Source organism: Caloenas nicobarica, chromosome 1 (assembly GCF_036013445.1).
Source record: "Caloenas nicobarica isolate bCalNic1 chromosome 1, bCalNic1.hap1, whole genome shotgun sequence".
Classification (NCBI taxonomy): Eukaryota; Metazoa; Chordata; class Aves; order Columbiformes; family Columbidae; genus Caloenas; species Caloenas nicobarica.
Genome location: NC_088245.1, coordinates 143,400,905 through 143,425,919, shown reverse-complemented (window position 1 = coordinate 143,425,919; position 25,015 = coordinate 143,400,905). Strand labels below are relative to the sequence as shown.

The 25,015-nt window shown below is 41.0% G+C and overlaps 2 protein-coding genes across 2 annotated transcripts in view; both read right to left on the bottom strand.

Moving 5' to 3' along the window:
- DCBLD2 (discoidin, CUB and LCCL domain containing 2) overlaps positions 1-18,688 on the bottom strand; it is a 48,014-nt gene extending 29,326 nt beyond the window's left edge. Inside the window, exons 1-2 of the mRNA XM_065658713.1 lie at positions 18,519-18,688; positions 568-795 (exon numbers count right to left, since the gene is read on the bottom strand). Of these exons, the coding sequence (XP_065514785.1) occupies positions 568-795; positions 18,519-18,633 (343 nt within the window). The 5' untranslated portion in view covers positions 18,634-18,688. The remainder of the gene's footprint in view (positions 1-567; positions 796-18,518) is intronic.
- Positions 18,689-23,337: 4,649 nt separating this feature from the next.
- On the bottom strand, positions 23,338-24,348 carry LOC135992903 (ribose-phosphate pyrophosphokinase 1-like). The gene is given in 4 exon segments (XM_065642374.1): positions 23,338-23,435; positions 23,438-23,667; positions 23,669-23,770; positions 24,188-24,348. Coding segments are annotated over 4 exon segments (591 nt in total).
- Between the last annotated feature and the right edge of the window lie 667 nt (positions 24,349-25,015).

Genomic DNA, 25,015 nt, shown 5'->3' with positions numbered 1-25,015 from the left:
TTATATCTCCTTGGTAAAAATGTGTTGATTGTAATGGTTGTTATTTTGATTAATAACGACGTGTTTGAGCCTAGTTGTAATGATTTAAAATTCACGGTCCAAAACTGCAATTACTTTTGCATTGACCTAATAAAACTGGTACCTGATGGCTGTTTTTCTTCTGTGGTGAACTATACACAGCTCTCCTCAAAGTTTTGCAGGGTTCAGGAAAAACACAACTCTGATTACAGAATTACTAAAATTCCTTTCTTTACCTTATTTGAGATTCCTGTAAATAATAAACACTTCCTTCTTTTTGTCACTTCTAATAAGACTCAAAATCCACATTGTACAAAGCAGTGTATAACGTATTCGGGCAAGGTCTTACCCTGCCCAATATCCAACTGAATTATACCAGTTTTCTAGGGCTATAAGAAAGAACTTAACTAATTCCATACACCTAGTAGTAACTCTATGCTCAGAGCAGGTAAACAGGAAGAAATTTTAAAAGTAGCAGAAGTACTAACAGTATCTCCCAAGTTCTACATAGGACAGCAGCTTTCAAATATTAATAATAAAAGCTCCTACCTATCTCTGTCCTGGTGGGGCCAATCCCATTGTGAACTCTTAAGTAACTGGAATGACAGGAATCCGAGTCATCAATATCAAAATCACCAAATTTGAGCTGAATTTGCTGTCCAGGCTTTACACGAATTTCCCATTCACAGACTGTGCTATTGGGAGAGGTCTGTGGGTAGTTTATCGAAGCAAGAGTTCCACTTTCAGGGCCCAGAATAGTGTGTCCACATCCATCACCTACAAAAGAACAAAAATAAATCAGATATGCATGTTCATCTTCAAAGCTTCACTGTTTTTTTAGTCATCCTGTTTTCCAGCAGTGGTATGAGCTCTGTTGGTTTTTTAACCATACTAATCATGACGCAAGAATACACCAAGGTGAGTCACATGCAGATGAAACAACCATTGTGAGAAAATATCATTCAACTAATGTTGCCTAATGTTTAACTCCTGATCATAGATGACCAGAGAGCTGCTACAACCTCCTCAGTGAGATAAGAATTCATCCATAATGACTTAAAAAATTGCACAGACAGTACACAAAGTGCCCCTGCTATTTCAAGTTCCCTCAACACCTATGTACAGAAAAAAACAGGTCCTGGGAAGGAGGGAGAAACCCATCAAAATAAGAGCACATCAGTTTTACTGTTGTTACTGTATTCACAACATGATGAAAAAGAACAGAAGTGGAAGGACAATGGACAGCAAATACTGTACTGAAAATAACTGCCAGGTCTGACCATCAAACTGCTAGTGCATTGTTTTCTATGTTAACACAATTTTAATTCTGTAATTAATTCTTACAGCTCTTTAGAGAACATGCTCAATTTTTCTGGATTTGTACAACAAGTTAAACTGTAACTCCAACCCAAAGCCCTCTACGTAACATTTGAGTGTTAATTTTAAACAGCAATAACAATACTAAAGACTTGTTTAACAAGTGGAAAACACACCACAGTGTATTCTCAAAATTAAATTATAAAGAGCAAACTGATAAATCTATTTACTCAACAGGTAGACATTAATTTCCCCAGCGTGCAGTACAGTAAGTGTAAGAATTTGTGTGTTCTTTCGGAAATAAGAATGTTCTTTAAGTAACATCCACTGTCACTGGCTCTTTATAAATTACTGTATCAAGATGAAACAAAGTATTCCAGAACACAAGGACACATGCAGCAAAATTAACATCTGCAATCACATAAGCCCCACAAAATAAGCCTCATAACACCTCCAACTGCTTTTTGTTAGCACTGGAAGCTAAAAGCCTATTTAGAATTTAGTCCCATAAAATGAGTAGGCCAGGAACAGCATTATCATTATCAGGATTTGACACTAGAAGGTCCAGAGCTTTTCTGAAAGAGATCTGTAAACATTACCCTAAAAGCAATCAGGACCTTTCAGGATCTAGAGCAAAGTAAAGTAAGCAAGAATAGCAAAGACAAAAATCAGATCAGATATGCTGCTAAAAAATGTCTTTGACACTGCAAAAAAAAATTATCTGTAGGTCCATTTTACCCTTCAAAACTCATGCCTGTGTATACAGTTCCTGCTAAGTGATGATGACAGATTTAACACTATGTCAAGATTGCACACTCTGGAAATTCACAATGATCAACATAATTTGTATTGACAGATGTTAGTTTTGACAGCTAAAAGTGACAGTCTGAAGGTGTTTCATATTACACACTAATATATGTAGTTCTTCTGCTAAACACAAAAAGCTACGGTTTAGGGACAAAAATTGTACACGTACTTAAGAATTCTAACTAAATTTCAAGAGTCTTAAATGTATTTCACGCAAGACTGAATGAAAAAGTAACTCCGATGCACTGAAGTGGCACAGGAAAAATAAACTGTGGTATACTATTCAACCAGTGTTAACTTACTTGTGTTTACAAAAGCACCTAATTTCTCGTAACAAAACCTATTCTCTTTATAATCTGAGCAAACTGGAAGACAGCTGCATGTTCTGAAAGCTAAAGTGTTGCTGGTATATACGAAATCACAAACAGATGCAAACTGCAGGTTTTTTTCTTGCTCGAATCAAAATGATGCATCTTCTTTGGGAAAAGGTAACTGGAATTAACTGCTTCAGTAAAATCAAAAACTATTTGTAAAGCTGTGGTTTAGCAATGTTTTTTTTCATCCAATTTTAGAAATCTGCTTTAAAACACTTTGTTTCATCCCACAACAAATATTATTTCCATTTAGGTGACAGCTGATAAATTACCTTCCTAAATTACTGTTTTTCTAATACGTAAGACACGATTGTCCAGTGTGACAAAAAGGTAACTTAAACCGTATGTTTTGTGTTTCATTTTAATCCTGTTTTCTTTCCAACGGCATGTTATAAACCTAAGATTTATAATTCAAAACCTGTATGGCCGTGGTTTATTAGCGAGTAAACTTTTAGATATCAGATTCCTTATTAGTCACAACAGACTTATCAGTCAAGACAGACTCCTTTGCTAGTAAACTGGCTTTTCGTAAGCAAGTACTCATACGCATTACAAAATATATGAAACTTATTATATTAACAATAAAACCAACATATATATACTAGGTCTTTATTCGTGATTATATTTGTGGCTAGTATTTCAAAACTATTCATACTGTAAATATATAAACTTAATTTTCAACATAAGCAGCAGTCGGGCTTAGGTTATATCCTAAATAAAAACAAACGGCCAGTTAACCAGTTCTGTGCTTTTCCTATCATGTGACAGGGGTGAGCAACTGTTTACTTATTTATAGATTGAAAATATTATGCAGATACACTAATAGAGTGGCCTTTTGAACATGAAATCATAGTAGCTTCCCCCATACAGGCAGATCCATTGTTCTGAGTGGATTTTAAGGAAAATAAAAATGCTTGCATGATCTAGATTACTTGGTAGTTAATTATTTCTCATTTCAATGGGCCTGTTATTGCAATGCAGTTACCACATAAATTCTACTTCTTATAACCAGAAATACCAATAATGCACGTGATTATGTATCTTTGATTCTTTCCCACTCTTTTGTGTCTTAAGCCTATGCTGCTGGAAGTCAAATACAAAGGAAAGCTTGGCCCTCTTCTTTGACCCAAACTGTAAATTTCTCCAATTAGAAGTAGAAAATATCATGGCTAACATTCATTTAAACCAACCTCTTCACCAGTTTGCTGTTTAGCTGTCTCAAGCATGAAACAAAACCAGCACCGCATTTGTATGATGAATAGGGCACACCTTCTGATGAGAAAAGCAAAAGAACACCAAAACACTCTTACACACTTAGGTGACACAATGCAAATAAAATATTGTAAGTTTTAAAAAGATCTCGAGACTTTTCTTTTAAAGACATATCACTAAGAAATGCCAAATTTCCCCTTGTAGCTAGGAACAATAGGTCTTGTTTCGAGTAGCTAGATATTATAGAAAAACCTTCTAATCTGTCTCACACAATGTAATGGAAATGCAAATCTTAAATCTCCCTTTTGTTGTAGGCTTTCTTGAAAACATGCAAGGCAAAAATACTTCTCTAATCTTTCCACACTAAAGAACCTGCTGTCAAATCACACTAGAAAGGAACGGAAAGGAAAAAAAAGTGCTGAATGCATCTACAGCAACATCTTACTATGAAGCTAATTTTTTAAAGAAAATAAAATTTAAAATTTAAAAGAAATTTTTAAATTCTGACTGGACATTTTTACATCTTATTTTGTTGTGTGTTTCACTTAAGTTAGTGATAGCAGAAGTGCCAGACACTTGATGCCTGAAGAATTACCATTGAAGGATTACCACTGCACATTTGGTATGCAATATACAGTCTGCCAAGGGCAGTGGCATTGTTCAGGAGCTATTTAGAAATCTCTAAAAATCACATTTCCAGTGAAACTTGCAGAACAATGAAACCTCATTTTGTTTCATTGGTACTATAAAAGTGTAGTTCTTGAGCCTCTCTGTGTAAAAGATTTATAAATACCACTGATCAATTCCGGAGACACGCATATATATCCGTATCAGGGGAGCAATCTGCAACACTCATCAATTTCTCCAAGAATAAAAGAAAGTACAATTCTTTGAACTACAGCCACATATATAGAGCATTAGCTATTTCATTCATTTGGAAGTCATTAATTAAGTGCAACAGAATCTTTTGCTTTTGTTAATCTGTGTGCATGAGAGTGGAATATCTGAGAAGACATAGAGGACACAGATGTCAACTCCTAAATCAATTATTCTTGAATGGGCCGACAATTCCTGTTGTATTTATGCAGCTGAATGGGTCTCTTGCTTTCTTTCAGCCCCCTCTGTCACACAACGAAACTACTGTGCTTGCAGAAGATATCAAGCTCTTTGCAGAAGCACCAGATCACTTGCACGTACACATTACACCTGACATTTGCTGGAAGGTCTGCAGATGTGCATTGAATTTCATATGTCCTGAGGACCATGTTCACGGCAAACACGAACAAACTCAGCTTTTCACCAAAACTTGTGTTAGAAACACGGGCACCTCTTGAAAAGCCGGTAAGGGAAAGCAGACTGCTGTCATCAGGAGAACCATTCATCTCTTCTGCAGGCGCCTTCGAATACAGTCTGGATGAATTATCCTGACAGATTACACGTGACCCCCCGGCTATGGCATGTTGATGTCTGATGCAATCATGCAGATCATTTAAAATGATTTCTCATACCCAAGTTCTTTACATCAACAAAATACAGAACTTGAACCAACGCAAACATATCAAAATGCATTGGATAAGAAGGAAAATGTGAAATTTAATAAAATGAGAGGATACTGCACATGCAGGAGTGGGCACTAAGTACTCTATTAATAGCCACAAAAAAAGATTAATTATTCTTTATAGTTGTTGAAGTTAATTAATCAGAACTTTTTCCCCCTGAGACTGGCTGCTGTTAGTGACTGCCAAGCTTGTTCTCACTACCAAAACATGTTAAAAATTAATCTTTAAGACTAGAGAATGCATTCCCATTCCTTACTTGGAGAAGAGAGAATGACAAAGACATCAGACAGCTTAAGATTACAGTCTATAAGGCCTAACTGATGCATATCGAAACACTGATGTCAATTTTAACACGTGGCACTGCCTTTTGAACAGATTCAGTTTAACCAGTGGGTTTCCTGAGAAGATTTTACATATATAAGCTATAATTTTCTGCAAGTTTGTGACTCCATACAGGATGCAATTAAATCTTGCTTAAGTAAGCAATGACAGAACTAAATCTAGTAGAGCTGTGTAAGCAAAAGGGTATTTTAAAGCATTAATTTTAACTCCAATTATACAACTCTTTCTGATTCAATGCACTCCTATTAATTTCTCCTGTGGTCTGCATTTCCCTGCTCTTCACCAATGTGTCACTAAAGATACTGCATCTATTTTTTGCTTTCCTCACTGTGGGCAAGAAAGTTTATACAACCAAGAAAACAGTTCCATGAATAAGAAACACTGAGGAATTAAGGCCACCGAGACATCAAATTCTAAATAGGTTTTTCAGGTATTGTCAAATGACCTTATTTGTGTGTTCCAAACCCATTGTTGTTTCCAACAAAATCCACAGAACTATGTTCTTCAGGATGGAATCTGCTCCTCTATCAGAATCAATTTTCTTAACAAGCCAAACACACAGCCCACCTTCATCTTGATGCCATTTATTTGCCTCAGTAACACACTGGTTTGAGCATTCCATCCCATTACAGATGTTTCACAACATAAAATACCCCACACTTCCAGAAGTGAGGCCATAGCTCAATAAACACTTGAAGGCACTTTAAATTAGTGCAGCCACAGACAAAAGCAAGGCTTGTCTGCCTCCTGCTTTTAGCCACTTCTTCTCACACCCTTCCTGGTACTGGAGGTAAACACTTCTGCAGCTGCATGGTAAACCAGACCAGGGACTTGAGAAAAACAGCTGTTAGTTTTAACCTAGAGCAATACCCCAATTTATTTTAGCGTGCGCATGCATCGGTGCTGTCCCTGACGGAGGGATAGGACAGTGTGAGGACAGGGAAACACCAGCAACTGCTTCTTTACCAGCCCTGCCAGCCCGTGTTTGCGTTTTAAACAACCTTGAATCCCAACCAGAAATGTAGAAACCATCCCTCCCCTGGGAAGACCAGTCACACAAGAGTGGTGTGCTGGCTTCAGGAGCAGGGCTGGCCGAAGACGAACCAGTGCCCCTATTCATTCCCCCAGCACAGGGTTAGATTTCAGCCAACTCACCTCTCTGAGGCAGCTCATTGTGCAACTGCCAGTGGTAGGGCAAGGAAAGGAGGACAGGTGGGATTACGGTTGTCTGAGCTTGGATTGATTTACTTGCTGTGGGGCACCCTTAGAAGGGCAATGAAATTACAGGCTGAGGTTTAACAAATATAGAAACAGGACAAAGGTAAAGCACAATAAGCATTTTGCCTTTCAAAATGTTGGCAGCCCAGTATTGAGGGGAGAGGGAGACAGAGGTTGATTCTTGATCTTATAGCAAAAGTACAAAATTTAAGATGCCATAACAACAAAATTTTACTGTTTTCATTTACAACACTACCCACATGCTGGGCTAGTGATAATTAGCACTTTATTATTTTCATCTGTACACAGACCTTTTCAATCACCATCTCTGGAAATGCAGTCTTAGCTTTCAGCCACTGAATTTAGACAAGAGTAACACTTAGCAGCCTTGCTAAATTTAACATCCAAAATATGGTAACATTTTAAAACAAATTATCTCAAACCATTACAGCGTCAGAGCAGATAAGACAATTGCTTCTTCTCCTATCATGTACTAACCAAACTGACTACTTCAAAAGAACAGAAAAGAAAGATCAGCTGTTTAACACTGTTGCAGAGCTTTTGCTTACAGATGTCAGGGAAACGATGCGAACAAGTCCCCAGGGACAGCTATAACTTGCTTAAATAGCATGCAGGCAAAAGCAGCCTACAAAGACAGGCTACCCATGGTGAAAAGTGATTTTCATGAGAACTCTGTAAAAGGGCTCTGCGTTCAATGACACATAATGCAGAAGCCCTCCTGATCTGCTGCCCATGCTGAATCGCAGTGACAGCTCATGCCGTATGTTGTCTTTTGTCTGGCACACGCAGCTTGCCCGCTTCCCAAGACATATCATTTACTTAGCAATCCGTACCAACACTTTCAGAAAAATAAACACTTTTGTGCTTCAGTGCTTTAAGTGCAGAAAAACAGCCAATGAAGGAAATGAAAAATAACACACAGATGGTCACGCAAAACTCTATGAGAATAAGCAGCAGTCATGGTCAGAACCGGCTTCAAATCTCTTCTAAGGTCTTCAAACTACTCACCACATCAGGACTAAATGAAATTTCACCAGTCTTGCATTTGTCAACAACAAAGCAGCAAAAAATAATCCAATCATACCAGCTAAATTAACATGCTAAATTAACACTATAGTCACCTTTTTCTCTCTTCCATTACCAGTTTATAAATGAGACTGCACAGCTTACACTGCGGATCCACAGCAGCATACCTTGATCTAAACACTAGCTATTGTAGTACCATCTTGCCTTTTCTAACAGCTGCAACTTCCCACCCTGCCTGCTGCAGAGGCTTGTTGTACCCTTGTTGAGCTGTACAGCAGTTTCATACCCGGGTTACCACTCTATCTGCCTTTTACTGAGGGTACAGTTATGGGCCAACAGGGCTCCAAGAATCACTGGAGCCAGCACAATGAAGAGGATGCAAGAGAGGGATGGGGGGAGAGGGTGAGACAGAAGCAGCCACAGGTAAAAATCGCGTTTGGCTGCCATGGAATCAACAGAAACTGGCAGAAGGAAGCTGATGGTTTGGATACCTGAACAAAAAATAGTGGGGCATCTACATGCTTTCAAAAAGAAAACCTCAAAAAACAGTTGGAATTATTTGCACTCTGTAGCTGCACCAAGAACAGTGACTTTAAATATCAATTTCTAACCCTCTTTAAAGTTTGTCATCCAGCTGATGAAACAGTAACACTCTACATTTCTACACCAGTATTTTGATCTGCCAGTGTAGGTGATACACATCATCTTAATTTCTAACACTCCTTTTCAGCTCTCATTTCGAAATTACGATGGGGACTGTTGGGGTTTTCCCATTGTGAACAACATGGCTTCATTTTGGTGTAATGAAATATAATACACAATCTGTTCTAAAAAGTAATTAATTCCTAATTTAGCTTTGTAGATATTCCCTTAAAAGGAAGATACTTTCACACTTGTGACCCTTTATGAACACAATAAAACAAACATGATGTACTACTGAATAAGAAGATAATTAACTAGGAATATTACTAAATTTACACACTCGAGTCACTGGTTGTAAAGTGCCAAAATTATCACAAAAGTATAGCAAAAACATGTAGGGAGTCAGTAATGTGTGAAGCTCCAGTAAAATCTACCTGTGAACTTTAAACTTGCCCACCAGCTTTGCTGTAACTTCTTCACAGCAAGACAAAAAGGATGCCTTGTGTTATAGAGTTGAAGACCTTGAAAACAGCTCTTTAAAAATGAAGAGATAAAGGAAAGAAAGTGTTTTATTTGACTTTTCCAAATACACTTGAGAAGAAGATAGAAACTGATCACCACTGGACTTCATACGTAAGTCTTCAAAAGCATTAATGCATCTCTTTCCGCCCTTGTGATACTGAGACATATTTTGACACCTGCATACAATGGCATAAAAATAGAAATTAACAGATAATGTGGTTCGGGCCTTCCTGGTTTCACAAAACTCACAGATTTGTAAAAGAAAAATTAAGCACCAGTGGCTTCTTTCCACCACACTGAACAAGGCAAGGTGTTTTTCCCTACACCTTAATCATTTTGGAGCAAAGTTAAAATGACCAGATATGGATTTAACTGGCTACGGTCCTGCTAAAGATGCAACAGTTGCCAACTATTAAAACCTTTGTGAACTTGCAGTCAAACATACATGGGCAACATACTCCACTTACATCCAAGATCACTGTATTAAACTATCCTTTCAGAGTCAAAATCTCCTAACTTAGAGAAGTAACCAAGCAAAATTGCACCACTGTAATTCACCTCTGTTTCCATTGCTTTCCTATTATAATTCATCTTTCCACTGGAAGTATTGAGGATCTTTCATCTGCCTCAAACATTTACAACCAAGCAGCTACACATGCTGCTTGTCTTGCCAAGTATAGTTAATATGCCACTTAGTTTCACCTCCATTTAAAACTAGAAGTGCAACAATAGGATGTATAAAGAGAACTATGACAAAACCACTAAACAGTTCAGTTTTTCTATCCTCCTCCCTCAATATCTGTAGCTGCAACTGGGTACTGAAACTACTACTACTTCTACTCCAAGAAACAGCAATTGAGAGATCTGAAAAGGTTTCCTCTTCACAGTTAAGCAACATTTGAGGTGTTAGGATTGCCCAATCGAAGTCTAGGGAAATGACAAATGGATCACTGAATATGAGGAGAAAATGGCATTTAGATATGAAAAATAATCAGCTTTTTGCAAATCTGGAATAATTTTACACAATATTTATTTACAAGCTTTGTAAATGCCAGGCCAAGATCAACAGTATTAGTGTAATATGACTGACAGCATCACTCCGGAAAGCTTTTACGCCATCATGTTTTTTTGACACCAGGACAGAAGTGTTACCTGCTCACAACCATTTACAGAAGCATTCCAAGATTTTCAAGTTCCCTTTTCCACCACTAATAATATTCCTCAATGATGTATCAAATGGCTATCTCCCACAGCACATCAAGTTAAGGACCAATAAAACCAGTGTATTATTTAAAGAAATGGTTCTATTATAAGAACTCTGTGGGGGAGAAAAGTTAAAAAAGAGAATCCATGTGGTCTCGTGCACAGTATATCAAGTTCAGCAAGACTGATGATTGTTCTGATGGACAGGCCATTTTGCAGGAAGATGGATTCACAGTATTGAAGACCAGAAGGGTCCTTTTAAGTACGATTTCTTGCATACCACAACTGCTTAGTGTTGGTTAGTCATGATTCTAACCAAAGGGAATTTAGGATGTTGCATTAAATTTAACTTTCCAGAAAGACTTGATTTAAAGGTATCTTGAGAGAAAGAATTTTTAACTATTTCTAAAGCTAGCATGCTTAAACACTTGGAGAAGAAAACAAACAAAAAACACCTAACCATTTCTAAGCTGTTCTTAAAAAATACACCTACTTTATTTATGGTGTATGGGTGAATTCCTTATTATTCAATACTACTTTTGCCAAGAATGACACGACCAAGTTCATAAACTTTATTCAGCTTACACAAAAACATTTACTAAAGCAACAGCTACGTATGTTATCATAACAATGGTGCAGAACTGGAAATTTCCTAATTGTGTTACCCTTCAAAAACAAGATGCATGGAATGTCTATCAATAGGACCAAAGTTCATTCAGTTGAAAACTTGCAGCTTGGTACTTTCGGTAAGATACTAAGAGGTTCTTAAGATCAGCAGTCAAATAATTGTAAGAAAATAATGACTACCTGAGTCAAAATGGAAAACACCTATCGTACACAGAGACCAGTGAAGAGCCCAAAACACCTTCTTGTTAGCAAAAACTGAAAGCAAGCACATCTGACAAGTACACATTCGGCTCCCATTTACACATATTCTGCTTCCAGGAATCTTTTTTCTTCAAAAGGATCTACCTTACTAAAACAATTGCCTATAGCTTCTAAGAATCCTTGCACTTCTATGGGTTCATGCACTTAGTATTATATTTTACGTTATTACTGTGAATGCATTTCAATTGTTTTATTGCTAGGAAGGTCAACCCAAATCACAGTCTCACCGCAAACTCGCAACAAAATATTTACAAGTACGAGTTGTCACTTACTGTCAAACACTGATGTCCTTGATTTTCAGGGTGCAACTCATCCCACCAAAGTCAAAGAGATGAGTAATCACTGAGCTTCAGCACCCATCAGCTGTTTGCTGGTCTAAGCCTTATAGACTGCTAAGTCATGGTGTATTTTTTTTATTCCAGTATTTGCAGAGAAAAATTAATCTAACCAAAACAGAACTAACAACTATAAACATAAAGCTTTTGCAAGAAGTTCCAATAGGAAGCATCCAAATACCATAAATACCATAAACAGTACCAAGTGCCTGTGTATCAATTCCAAGATCCAACTAATTGAAATAACTGAGATACTAGCAGCTAAACAGGTATGAACTATCTGCCTTAAATTCATTTTTTAAGTTTTGCAGCCATAAAGAAATGTTATCCTTCGACAGCTCTTCAGGAAGGGAAATTAAGTGGTTACACAGTGAAACAGCAGAAATGACATGTCCAGAAAGAAACAGCACAAGTTAAATGTTTCTTACTCATCCAAGGGTCAGGGTTTGTTTTCTTTTCCAAACACTAGACAAAGAACTCTACAAACAAAAGCCATTTTCAAAAATCAATGCTATTCTGTGGTCCAAATGTCAAATCACTATCACATTTTCGAGTATAATTTTTAATTCAAATAACACAAAAAGTGTTCAAATATAAAGCAACAAGCTCAAATACAATATTAACAGCACAGCTCAAGATCTTTGCATCCAATAATGGAAGGCAAAGCATGAAGCTTAGCAAAATCTGATATTTCACAGTCTTACCACACTAATGAGCAGGCTTCACAGACAATAATCCAACACTCTGTATAAAAAAACAGCACCGAAAATGTTATAGATCATATTTTAATTCAAGTTGCTACACTGCCTTTTATGTTAACATTACAACTATTCCCCCTCTCCACCTCTCCTAACCTCAGTTTAGTTACAAATCCACAGTCTGTGCTTGGACAATGATTTCAACTATACCACTATTTAAAAAAAAAAAAGGATGACAGATCTTCCATAATATTTTGTTAAAGAAATGAATCTAAAAGCAATGCTTAATCAGAAAATGCAGGAGGAGAGGGAAATCCTTTAACTACAAAACAAATTCCACGTAATCCTGACTGCTTCCCCAAAGCACAGGGTGCAGCTACAGAAGAGGGGTTGACATGCAATAGCTTATTTAGAAACCTTTCAAAATATGGATAAAATAACCAATATAGAAACATTTGCCAATAGGTTGAGCAGCAATTCCAGCAAGGATTAAATCTGTACTGATGATTATCTGAGCTATCAAAGCTGATGCATTCAAGGCAGCAGTTAACTAGCTGATGACTGAAGCTATACAGAACAGCAGTGATCACATTAAAAACCTAATGCAACATTTCCCGGAGCACAAAGCAGGTGGCAGAATTGCAGAAAAGGAGACAGATTATTCTTCTCTTATGCAAATAACATTAGAAAACATTCTTCCAAATCCTGAAAGCTAAACAGCTCTTTTCAGTAGCAGGAAAATTGTTTTCCTAAAGACTGCACTAATATGCTAGGTCACTGGCTTGAGATGCACACAGTAACAGCATATAAGCTTCTGAAAGAACATTTACATTACCTTTTTAACACTAGCTCAGATACATGATTTTTTTAGCCATGTACACACACACATATATATAAAACCCACATGCATTGTACGGCTTAAATCTAAAGCAAAATGCAATACATTCTGGAATCAAGTATGAGAACTCCAAGAGCGTTTCTACAAAGTGGTGATTCCTGCTTGCTTCAGAGGAGTGGACTAGGCTGGCACGACCTCAACAGGCTCCCAAAACCGAGATGGGCTGAACCGGATCAGCGCTGCGAGGCAGCCTCCCATAAAGGATGGCTCTGCAGAACACGTGTGTACCTTCTGCCCACCACACCCTCTTAACCACTTCAAATTAGCCTCAGTAACTGGAGGAGTTAAAAATAATTTTGCTGAGATTCTTGTTTTCAAAACCAAAGAATTTCCACCATTTTTAGGTCTATACTTCCAATACCAGCTCCCGTTCCCCAGGGAAGCATTCCTCCACACAATTCACTAGAGCACTCCTCCTCCTCCCTACATCTACCTTCAAAGCACAATGCAGAGAAGTGAAAAAGAGCATCAGAAAACTTGAATCAGCAGACATGTTGGCTAAGCCTGGCAGAAACTTACACCTCAGTCTTGAAAAATTCTTCCGTACTTCTCAGCACAAGGATGAAGGGGATTTGCCTCAGCACTCCTGCCTACATGGTACCAATCCCTAAATCCTTAAGAGTATGCATTCTCCCCAACTGCATCTTCAAAACACTCTGCATTCTTAAGTAAAACTGTCTGATTAGCAAAATCAACTAGTTCAATAGAGCACTGCCCTCCCCATTATAAAAGGCTAATTCTAAATCTTAATTTGAGGGATAATAAACGCTTCATGCAAAGAGCTGGGGGTCTTTTTAATCAAAATAATTCCTTATGGGTTTGGCTGTGACTCTCTTCCTCCCAGACAAGGCCAGCCAAGGACAATGTATACAAAGGGCAATGAGACACCACCCGATCTAATTTAGCAAGAGTAGAAAATGGCATTTGTATGAAGGGCAACACATGATGATTGCTCGTATGGCAGACGGTTTTGTGGTAGAGCTTTATATTCACATGCCAACAGCTCTCTGCCATAGGAAAAAGACACCTGCAATGGGCTACCTTGGCGGCTGCAACACTTGCCAGTTCCTTGTTCTAGAAGGAAACAATCTCTCCCAGGACATTCAGAGAGAAGCTACAGCCTCTCTCCCTTCCACTTGCCCAGCTGATGGATATGCAGCTAGAGCCACCTGCACTTTGCCTGCTTCCTTCTCTCCAAATCAAGCCACCTGTCTTCCAAATCTATAGTTGGAGGACATTGTTGGATCCTTTTAGGCTTGAAGTTCACAATCAGAAGGTTATCTTAGTGACCAAAAGAGACAGACAGTTATTTCCAAGTCTGAAACAAAGTTCAAGGAAACAAATTCACAGAAATAAAGTCTGCCAACTCACACAGCTAGTTCTAAACCTCGCATCTGTCCCAGGAATTTCTGAACTCACCATACTGTAAGCAAAATGCAGTACAAAGGCACTGAAACACCCCTGTACAGTAAGTGGCAAGGAAGTCACAACAGTCGCTACAGGTGTTTGTTTCAGCCACCAACATCTGAATGACCATGAGCTATTTCAGGTCCTACAGAATGCAGAGGCTAGGCTGATGGATCAGCATGTGCCTAAATCTGGACTGGACACAGTCAAAGCCACCATTATCTACTGCCTGGCCAGATGGACGAGGAGAGGTGAGACCAGGAGCCCTGTGGAGAGAAGGGGAAGGCACACAGAGGAACTGAAGAGGAACAAGGAACACATAACGGATCCAGGAACACTGCAGTTCTATTACAAACATAAGGCCATGGAAAAATCATTTCATTAGACTCGATACACACAAACCCATTAGTTCTGTCAGTTAGCTTTTCAGATCATGGTAACTCTGCGCCATACAATCAAAAATTATTTTTCTCTGCTACACTGAAGCAAAGATTTTTAAGCTACAGTGATGAATCACTTCCTTGTACTTTCTTCAATGAGGTTTGAGTATGTAACAACATCCTCATGGGTTGGTATTTGTTTAGAACAGAACGTGGGAGTTACATTCAAAAACAAGCATCCAGAGTTCATTTTTTTTAAGAAGATGCAAAGAAATCTGCTTCCAATCACTTGGGTATCCATTTTAGAATCTGCAGTTTATTTTTAACTTAAGGCTTTATTCCAGTTTCATATGCAAATCAGTATCCACTAGGAATCCCAACAGAGGACTACCAAACCACATGTGTGATAACGAAGTCTTTGCTCCACAGACCCTACAATCTTCATATCTTCCAAATAACTGTGACATTACTCAACTTCTATTTTGATAAAAGCTAAGCAACCATTTCCCTCTTAGCTGTTTTATAATGTTTCTCCACATTCAAAAAAAAGGTTAAACTTAACCAGCAAAAAGGCCATACCAAATTTATGTCAATAGCTGAACATCTGTTAAAAGCACTGTTTTTCAAAATGCAATCGACAAAGAGCAGGAATCTTATATGGTGCTGGCTTGCTTTCATTCACACGTGCTTAATTACATGAAAAACAACTAAAACACTTCAAGTATTTTTCAGATATCAATTTCCTTGAAACCAGGACCTAGAGTAACTACAAAATTGTTTCAAAATCACAAGAGCTGACTCGCACAGCCATTGGCTGGAGAATCCCTGATGCATGAGACTGTATGAAACGCAGCACAGGGTACTTCTCTGTTGAGTCTTTTTCAGTGTTTTTGAAGGTGTTCAACCTCATACGAAATTCTCATATTTTCCAAGACAGTAAGATGCTCAAATTCAAGACTTCGACCAAAGAATGTTAAATTACATATACTGAATGATTTTCAACATGATAGGCTGTAAAAAATCCCACTTGAATCCTACAAGACAATGCAGAGGGCTACTCAGCGAAAAGCATATTCACCACAGCAGTACCTGCACTTTTTCATTCCTCAGTTTGCAGCTTTCTGGAAAGGGAGGAGGAGGAGAACATTTGACCCAATATTCAAAATAAGTTTCACATTGCCCAAAACCATATTGTTATTTTAAAATCAGTTCATACTAGGGAGGTGCTCTACAGAGAAGCATGTGAGAAATGAAAACGCTTTATCTTCAGACTAAGATTTAAATGCCATGTAGTATGTAAGGCTTAGAGCTGCTGAACAGCGGAAAAGAAAATGAACAGTTGCTTATTAACAGAGGATCAGTCTCCTTAACGTAACAAATGAGGCTAGGTTCGTACATAGTATCACTTACTGTGTTTTTATAAATGAGCTTAAAAGCAACTTTAACTCTGGAATTTCCTAAGCCTTGGTTACTTCCATTGGCAATCAACATACTCTCATTGAAGTCTCTGCATGTATTTAAGACACTAATTTATTATAGTAACAGCTTTGTGGAGACCCTTCATGAGTAAGGCAGCAGTTTCATTTCTGTATGGGACTCTTTACCCAAATTAGAACTATGCCAGCACTTAAAGATAGAGGATATGGGCGGCCCAACCTTCTCTAGAATAAGATAAATGAAAATATTTTGGCAAGGAAACAGTCCCTCACAAGCAGAACTTTTCTTAGAAGCTCCAAAAGCTTCTCATACTGAAGAGCACTGTATTCAACACCAGAGACTCTAACCTTAAAACATGCTCTGCTTTTTGTTACCAAATAAAATTAAGCTTGTCAATAAAGCAGCTCCCCTCTTGCTCAAAAGCGAGGCTTCTGCACAAACCTTTAAGCTTTAACTAGAGGGACACTGGAAACTGAAAATCTGGGTAGGAGCTCTTCAACTGTTTCTCAGAGTACAGAAAGATAAAGTGAACAGCATACCTAAAAGCCTGCTGCCCACACAGTCCCACTTCTTGCTGCATGGTCTCACACCCTCTAGCACACCTCTGACCACTCACTGAGCCAATTTGACTCAACAATGTGGACAAAAATTATTACTCTTTCCCCCTCCCCCAGTTCAGTTTTCTCATAGAATAACAAACTCAGTCTGCTCACCAAAAGGTCAGACAAGTGTCTGGTCAACACAAGTATTTGGAGTGTGATGCTCCCACAGCATGAACTAAGACTCTGCTGTTGCCTGACTCACTGAGCAGCACCCTTGAAAAGATCAAATGTTAAAATTGCCCAGTTTCCTCTCAAAAGCAAATAGGTCTTCTCTTCCATTATAAATTAAAACAAAACAAAACCAGGTATGCCAAATGCTTACTGGCATTAGCTTCGTATGTGAATAGGAATATACTTAAAATTAAATGCAATTAGCTGGAAATAAGTTGAAAAGGTAAGTCAAAGTGACGTTTTCCATTTAAAAAATTAATTGAAATGTATGCTTAACAGCATAGTGCATAGATTTCCACTTGCCTTTTGTGCACTTAGATACAGCATCTGTGCCATTCAAATATATTGCCATCTCTCTTTGAGATGTACAGAAAGAGAAAGCTACATGAAAACAGAGTTGAGTTTCCAAAACTAAGCAAGACCAGTGCAAGAGGCAAGCGGAACTGAAAACCATAAAACTTCTCACAACCCCTGTACTGACAGCAGTGAAAGTTTCAAGATGCTGTCAAAACATTCGCTCCCACCACTTTCTCCCAAGCATATGATCAAAGTGACAGTTACTGTGGCATCCTCTGATCTTCTGCCATGAAGTGACCAAATTGTGCCTCGTAATTTTCAAAGTGCTAAAGCCTAATCAGTAATTCCACCAGAGCAGGAGAAATCTTGCCAAATTCTCAAAAAAAACCCCAAACAAACAAGAAAACCCCAACAAAACAAAAACAAACCAACCAAAATCCAAAACCCCTGCCTATCACACATTCCGATTCCAGACTCTCACCCCCATACACGCTTCTACATACTCTCGAGCGCATTCAAGTCTGTTTTTCACAGCAAGCAGAAAGAATCTCCCCTTTATCCACCTCCTGGCTCACACCACACAGAGCCTGCGGAGGAAACACCCAGGGGTCCCCCGCGGCTCGGGCTGCCTCCCCCAGAAATGGGATGTTGTTCAAGAATACAAACCCGAGTACACCCTCCGCCTTCGGACTGCCCTTGCGCCCCAAATCTACCCCCGCAGCCCAGCGCCTCCCTCCCCTGTCCCGTCGGTCGCGCCTCGCCCGGGTGCAGCCCCCCCTGGAGCCGGAGCTGGGGGGCGGCCCGGGCCGGGCAAACCTCCCCGCATCTGGGGGGCGTGCGGGCCGCCTGAGGGAGCCCCCACGCTCCCCGACAGGGCGGGCAGTTCCCACTGGGGGAACGGGGAGCGAGAAAAAGGGGGTTCCAAGAATAGGGCTCTTCTTTCGCCCTTTGTTGGCCAGGGAGGGGGCAGGCGAGGTGCAAGACCACATGCCGCGGGGGGGGGTAAACCAGAGGTGGGAGTTCCCTCTCCCCGCAGCCCCGGAGGAGGTTGGTTTCCCTCACTCGCCCGGCAGCCTCCGCTCCCCGCGGCCGCCGGGCAGCTGGCTCGCCCGCCGCCGCCCTGCCCGCCCACTCTCGCACCCACCTTTCTGCGCCGCGATGCCCCGTGGCAGCAGCAGCAGGAGGAGGAGGACGCTGAGTCGGAGCAGCGAGGCCGCTTGCCGGGTCCCCGCGGGGAGCGGCCGCCCCGGGCTCACCATGCCCCGCGGCGTGGCCAGCGCAGCCGGCAGTCCGAGGGCATCGCGGGCTGCGGGGCGGCCGGGCCGGGCCGGGCCGCGTCTCTACCCTGAGCCCCGCGGCCGCCAGCGGGACGCGCCTGCGAGCCAGCCAGCCAGCGCGCCGCCAACCGCCGCCAACCGCCCCCTGCAACCGGCCCAACCGCTTCCGGGTGCGCCGGGCGGCCCCCGGCGGCTGAGGGGCTGCCCCGCTTCCTGCCGTCCCCCCCGCCCGCCGCCGAGAGGCAGCCCGGGGGAGCCGCGGGGGCCCGGGGGCGGCTCCGACTGCGGCCCCGCTGAGCGGGGGCGTCCCCTCCCCGTCCGTAACCGCGCCCTGGGCGCTGCGGGCAGCGCCTCCGGGCCGGCGTGCTCGGGGTTAACAGCCCCGAAACTGAGCCCCTGGGAGTCAGCCCCTAAATTTCCTCTTTATTCCACCTCCGTCCTCCTTTACGAGTTGGCTAAGAATATATGTATTTTTTTTTTCTTTTCTCAAAGTAGAGATTAAGTGAGGCAGAATTGCCTGGAAGAGCAAAGCTCCTTGAAAACACGAGTATTGCTGTTGTTAATAGAAGAGGATAAACTGATGTCGTCGATCTCTACACGCAAATGCAAATTGAGCTCTCAGAAAAGCAAGGGATTGGTTACGAAGTCCCAAGTCATTGCAGTTTTAGCTCTTGTCATTTAGCTTTCGAACACTTGGAGTGTGTAAAGAGAGAGGCTTGCTTTAGGACGCTAAATTCACCCATGAGGAATAAATAGTTTAAAAAAATATTTTTCTAGTCTTACAGTCAAAAGAAGGCAACATAGCACCTTTGCAGAGACTCAGAGTAGATGTTGTCGTACCGAGTTAGTTCCCGTAGGTTGTCAAGAAAGCATATTTTTGGGGAAAAAGCACCCTAAGCACTGGCAGGATCAAAGAATCACCTTTGTAATACCATCACCATTATAATGGAACATGACGCGTTTTTCAGTGGAAGAGGAATGCAATTTTCAGATGCTGATGAAACGTCATGTCCGTGCTCCCACAGCCGCAGTCCCAGCCCTGCTTCCTCCCAGCAAGGTCGGAGGGATGAGAGGGAGGGTGGGAATGACAGTCACACAGACATCATTTCACATTTCTTTTCAGCTTCTGAACTGAAACCTCCTCAGCTCTCAACTGACCACAGACATTCTCACCACAAAGCAGAGGGGGCTCAGGGCTCCATAGCTTCCACAGATTAGCCTCTCAGGCCTCATGGTTCATCCTTTCTGCTGTGGAAGGGCTGTTGCAAGTCAACCCCACGTCCTGGTGGTGTCCAGCTCCAGTGGTTCCACTGTAAAAAGCATCTTAAGGAAGAAACCATTCTCTTGTTCCTCTCCCAAACAGCTCTGTGGAACAGATACTGCTTTCCTGGCCAGTGGTGTCCGGTGCTGGCTCCACTGAAATGGCAGGAAAGCATCTCAGGAGTCATCTCACCCAATCCAGAGGGTTGTTTGAAGAACTATTTAGATGATGTTTACTAATTGTTTTAACATTACTGTTTCTTGTTACGATGATGAAAACTCAACTATGTTCAAGCCTATGCTGAGGGCTTATTAAGGCTTTTTCTTCACAAAGAAACATGCAGAGCATTCTCTTCCTTGAGCATATCAACTGTACCAGTTGTGCCATATCATGGAAGAATCCAGAATAGATTTGGTTGCTCAGACTAAAGAGAGCAAAATTTTGATGCACATTTTTTACTCGTTTGGCCCACAGTTGTGCAAGAGCTACCAGGAGGTGGCTTCTTAAATATTTAGGGAATGTTAAACATGAGGATTTTAGTACATTTTGCATTTTTCCCCTTTTTAAATCTTTTTAGCCACACACAAAGAGACTCCAATAAAAGCAAAGTCAATGGAAGGATATCTCAGATGAGGCTGTTTTAAGTCAGCTTGTAAGATGTAATGGGCACCAAGACATCCTGCAACACAGAATGAAAGATGAATCGAAAGTGATTTATACGCGTCCCTTTGTCTTCCATTCACCAGATGCAGAAGTTCGTGCCACAGGTCACGTGAAGCAGCTATATCACTACAGTAACATCCTTTCTGTACTACAGAGAGGACATTCCTAAGATCACGAATCATTAGTGGTATTTGTTGTGTACTGGAAAAATCACTCCCTGAATAATTTGTGGCTTAGTAGTGCCATGCATTAACAGGAGCATCTGAACATCCTACACATAAATCAATAATAGTCTCTGGTAGATCTGATAGAGGCTTCCTCCTGTGTTATTTTCTGATGTGGAGGCTGTGTGGGGGGTGTTTTGTTAGCTTGATTTGACCATTCTAAAGGCTTTTATTTGTTCATGTAAAAAGGATATCTGGATCTGTGAGAGTGTTGATTTCTAAAAGGGGTGTGAAAACTTGCAGAATTCCTAAAAGCAGCCAGAAGCCAAATTTGCTTAACCTATCTTGGAAGTTTGTCCCAAAGCTACATTCCCTGATCACAAATAGTTTATGCGGAGCCCTAGGTTCTATAATTTGCAAAGGGTACACCACCCTGATGCAAGTGGTGACAAACTGTGAAACGTTATACATTGTAAAAGCCTTAGAGGTTTATAGAATCAACAGAGACAAAGAATTAGGAATATGGTCCCATTAGCAATGCAACTGTTCAGATGGCTTGTCTTAATACACACTTTTTATGCAACAAAAAAAATCTGAAGAATTAGATAAATCCAGATGGTTTCCCTGGCTGTCAGAATCTTCCTCCTTCTTAGAAGATTTCAGCACAAGATCAGTTCAAATAGACCAGCTGCAGACTACTGCACAGTTTGGTCCATGAGATTTCTCAGGCATCTCCTCTGGGAAAAACAGAATTGTATAATAAAGACTCCATTTTAGATTGTGACTTAGAACTGTCCCTGTCATCGAATCAAAACAGATACAGAATTAAAATGTTGTGGGAAGCAAATAAAAATATAGTATCAGAAATATCAATATCATAAGGCAAGTTGCCAACACATCTTAAGAAATCAACACAAATATTTTTTTTTCAAGATGGTAAGACAGAAGATCAAACCAACCTCTCACTGCTGATAGAAGAACATTTAGCAAAATAAGCTTTCTGTATTGTCTCGTTCCCATTGCGAGTAACTTCTAGAGGCAAATGAAACTATCATCTCCATCTGGCGCTCTCATTTCCCTTGAGAGGCTTCTGATGCACAGGGGTTCTTTCCTACCGTGGCTCCCTAGCTTTTACATTCTTTTAGTGCATTTCAAAAGCCAAATTCAGCTGGAGGGCAGAGCTATTCAGAGGGAGCTCCATGGTCTGGAGATACAGGCTGATGCAAGCTTCCTGGCATACAACAAGAGCAATTGCAAGGTCTTCCATCTGGGAAGGAATAGCTTCATGAACTAGTACAGGATGGGGGCTGTTGGGAAGCAACTCCACAGAAAAGGACCTGGCATCCTAATGGTCAATTTGAATATGAGTCAGCAGCGTGGCCAGCAGCAAAGGTGGCCAACAGTGTCTTGAGCTGTATTAACAAGAGGGCCAGGGAAGTGACCTTTCATAAGACTTCATCTGAGTACTGTGTCCAGTTTTGGGCTCCTTGCAGTACAAGAACAATATTGATGTATGGGAGACAGTCAGTCAGAAGGCCTCCAAGACGGTCAGGAGCTGGAGAATATGATGCACATGAAGAAGCTGAGAGAGCTGGACAACTTCAGCTTGGAGAAAAGAATGCTAAGAGGAGACTTTGTTGTTGCCTACAACTACATAACTGCAGGACAGGAATAGAAGATGGAACTAGCCTCTTCTCAGAGGTGCATGGTGATGGCACAGAAGGCAACAGACACAAGTTGCAACATGGTAAATTCCATATTCCAAATAAAAGGCAAAAAAATACCATGAAGGTCGTCAAACACCAAAACAGATTGCCTGGAGAAGTTGCAGAATTTCCATCTCTGGGCATGTTCAGGACTCCCCTGGACATGGCCCTGATCAACCTGATCTAATTAGACCTGTTTTGAGGAGAGAGTTGAATTAGATAACCCCTGAAGGTCCCTTCTAACCTGAATTATGACTGTATGATTCTAAGGCACCAGATGGCGTACTATGGAGGAGAGTCCTGCATTGACAGGCAATGTTCTAAATGAGCAAAAGAGACTTGCAACTTTCCAGTTTCTGTAGTTACTTATTTGTTCTCTCATTGAAATAAGAATTTATTCTGAGAAGGTTAATTCTTCTGCACTTGAATAAAGGTAATAGTGCCTATAAAGCAGACAAATTATTGACTTTGTTCATTATATTAACACATTAGATCCTTGCTAGCACCTCAATCTTCTTATGCCTTAAATCTTTAAATGTGACATATGTTCTAGATTTTTTCCTGTGATAGTCAATAGAAAGGCCCGTCCACCCAACTAATATAAAGGCCATATGTGCATCTAAGGGCCATATGTCTCCTTTTTGATGTCAGCAAACACCTGAAGGTTATTACTAGCACTGTTCCCAGATAATCGCTTGTGTGCATGTGCAGCAGAATTCTGACATCAAACCTGTGAGAAACTACAAGAGTGAACAGCATGAGAACAAGCGTTGGTGGAAAAATACAAGAAGCAAAGACTCTATGCTACTTCATACAAAAAGGACGGAGGGATTGATACAGGACTTATACATCAAGCACAGGGGAGTAACTTGTGATAGACCAAAAAATGCTTTTATGGCAGTAATTTGTTGGCTCCAGCTGACACAAGCTCGCCGGCAGCGAGACAGATGGTACCACACGTGTCTGCCATGTCATCCACCAGAATGGCCGCTCTTTCACATCACCCAGCAGCACCATGCAATACACCTTGTTGGCTTTCTTGTGCTCCTTGTGAATGAGGGCGAAGTCTACATTCAACCGATCTGCAATGGAGGTCATTCTCTTTGCTCCACCAGCATCTGGTGAAACAATGGTGCAGTTCTTCCATTCTGCAATGTTCTCTTTGATCCATTTCAGTACAGCAGGCTCAGCATACAGGTTATGAACAGGGATACCAAAAAGCAGCTGTGACTCTGCTGGCTGAGGCAATCTTACAGGCATTTATCATGATAATGAGCTCCATCAGATTGTCACTAATTTCCCCACAGCCATGCTGCACAATGTATCACAGAATCATGGAATGTTAGGGATTGGAAGGGACCTCAAAAGATCATCTAGTCCAATCCCCCTGCCGGAGCAGGAACACCCAGATGAGGTTACACAGGAAGGCGTCCAGGCGGGTTTTGAATGTCTCCAGAGAAGGAGACTCCACAACCTCCCTGGGCAGCCTGTTCCAGTGCTCTGTTACCTTCACTGTGAAGAAGTTTCCTCTCATGTTTAAGTGGAACCTCCTGTGTTCCAGTTTGTACCCATTGCCCCTTGTCCTATCATTGGTTGTCACCAAGAACAGCCTGGCACCATCCTCGTGACACTCACCCTCTACGTATTTATAAACATGAATGAGGTCATGAATGAGGTCACCTCTCAGTCTCCTCTTCTCCAAGCTAAAGAGACCCAGCTCCCTCAGCCTTTCCTCATAAGGGAGATGCTCCTGTCTGCATACACTCTCACCTATTTCCATACATGTCTCCTTATTGCTGAATTTCTTGGTGACCACCTTGGCCAGCTCCAGGTCGAGGCGATTGGCAATCTTTGGGGACAGGTCCTGGTGCCAGCTCCCACTGAAGATCTTAATGTTGGACATGCTCTTGGCTGCAGTACTTACGCTCTCCTCCTTGCTCTCCTCATCGCTCCACCTCCTCCTCTCTCCACCTCAGAAGGAAGTCTGCTGCCTCAGGGGTACCAAACCGCCTCCTGTGCAGGGACACGGCACGGCCGAGCACACACCACACCAACTCAGGCCTACCGCAGCATCTTAGCACCTCCATCTTCTTATCCCTTAAATCTTTAAATGTCACATATGCACTGGATTTTTTCCTGTGATAGTCAATAGAAAGGCCTGTTCACCCAACTAATACAAAGGCCGTATGTGCATCTAAGGGCCATATGTCTCCTTTTTGATGTCAGCAGACACCTGAAGGTTATTACTAGCACTGTTCCCAGATAATCACTTGTGTGCATGTCCAGATCTGCACTTAGGTTCACTGTTTCTCTCAGCTATCCACTGAATTATTACATCACATTACCTCTTTTTCCAGAAAACAAATTCCACTGCTTATGGTGGAATTCCAGCCAAAAGAATTATGCTATCTGCTCAATTAGCATATTCTTAGAGTTGTTTAGATTACAGCTACAGTGGCAGTACAGTCAAATTTGGCTAATAAAATTAGAGGTCTTAACACCAGAAAAACAAGAGACAAATGCCTCAGTATTGCACATTAAGTTTGTGGAAGTGCTTTCTAAAACACTCA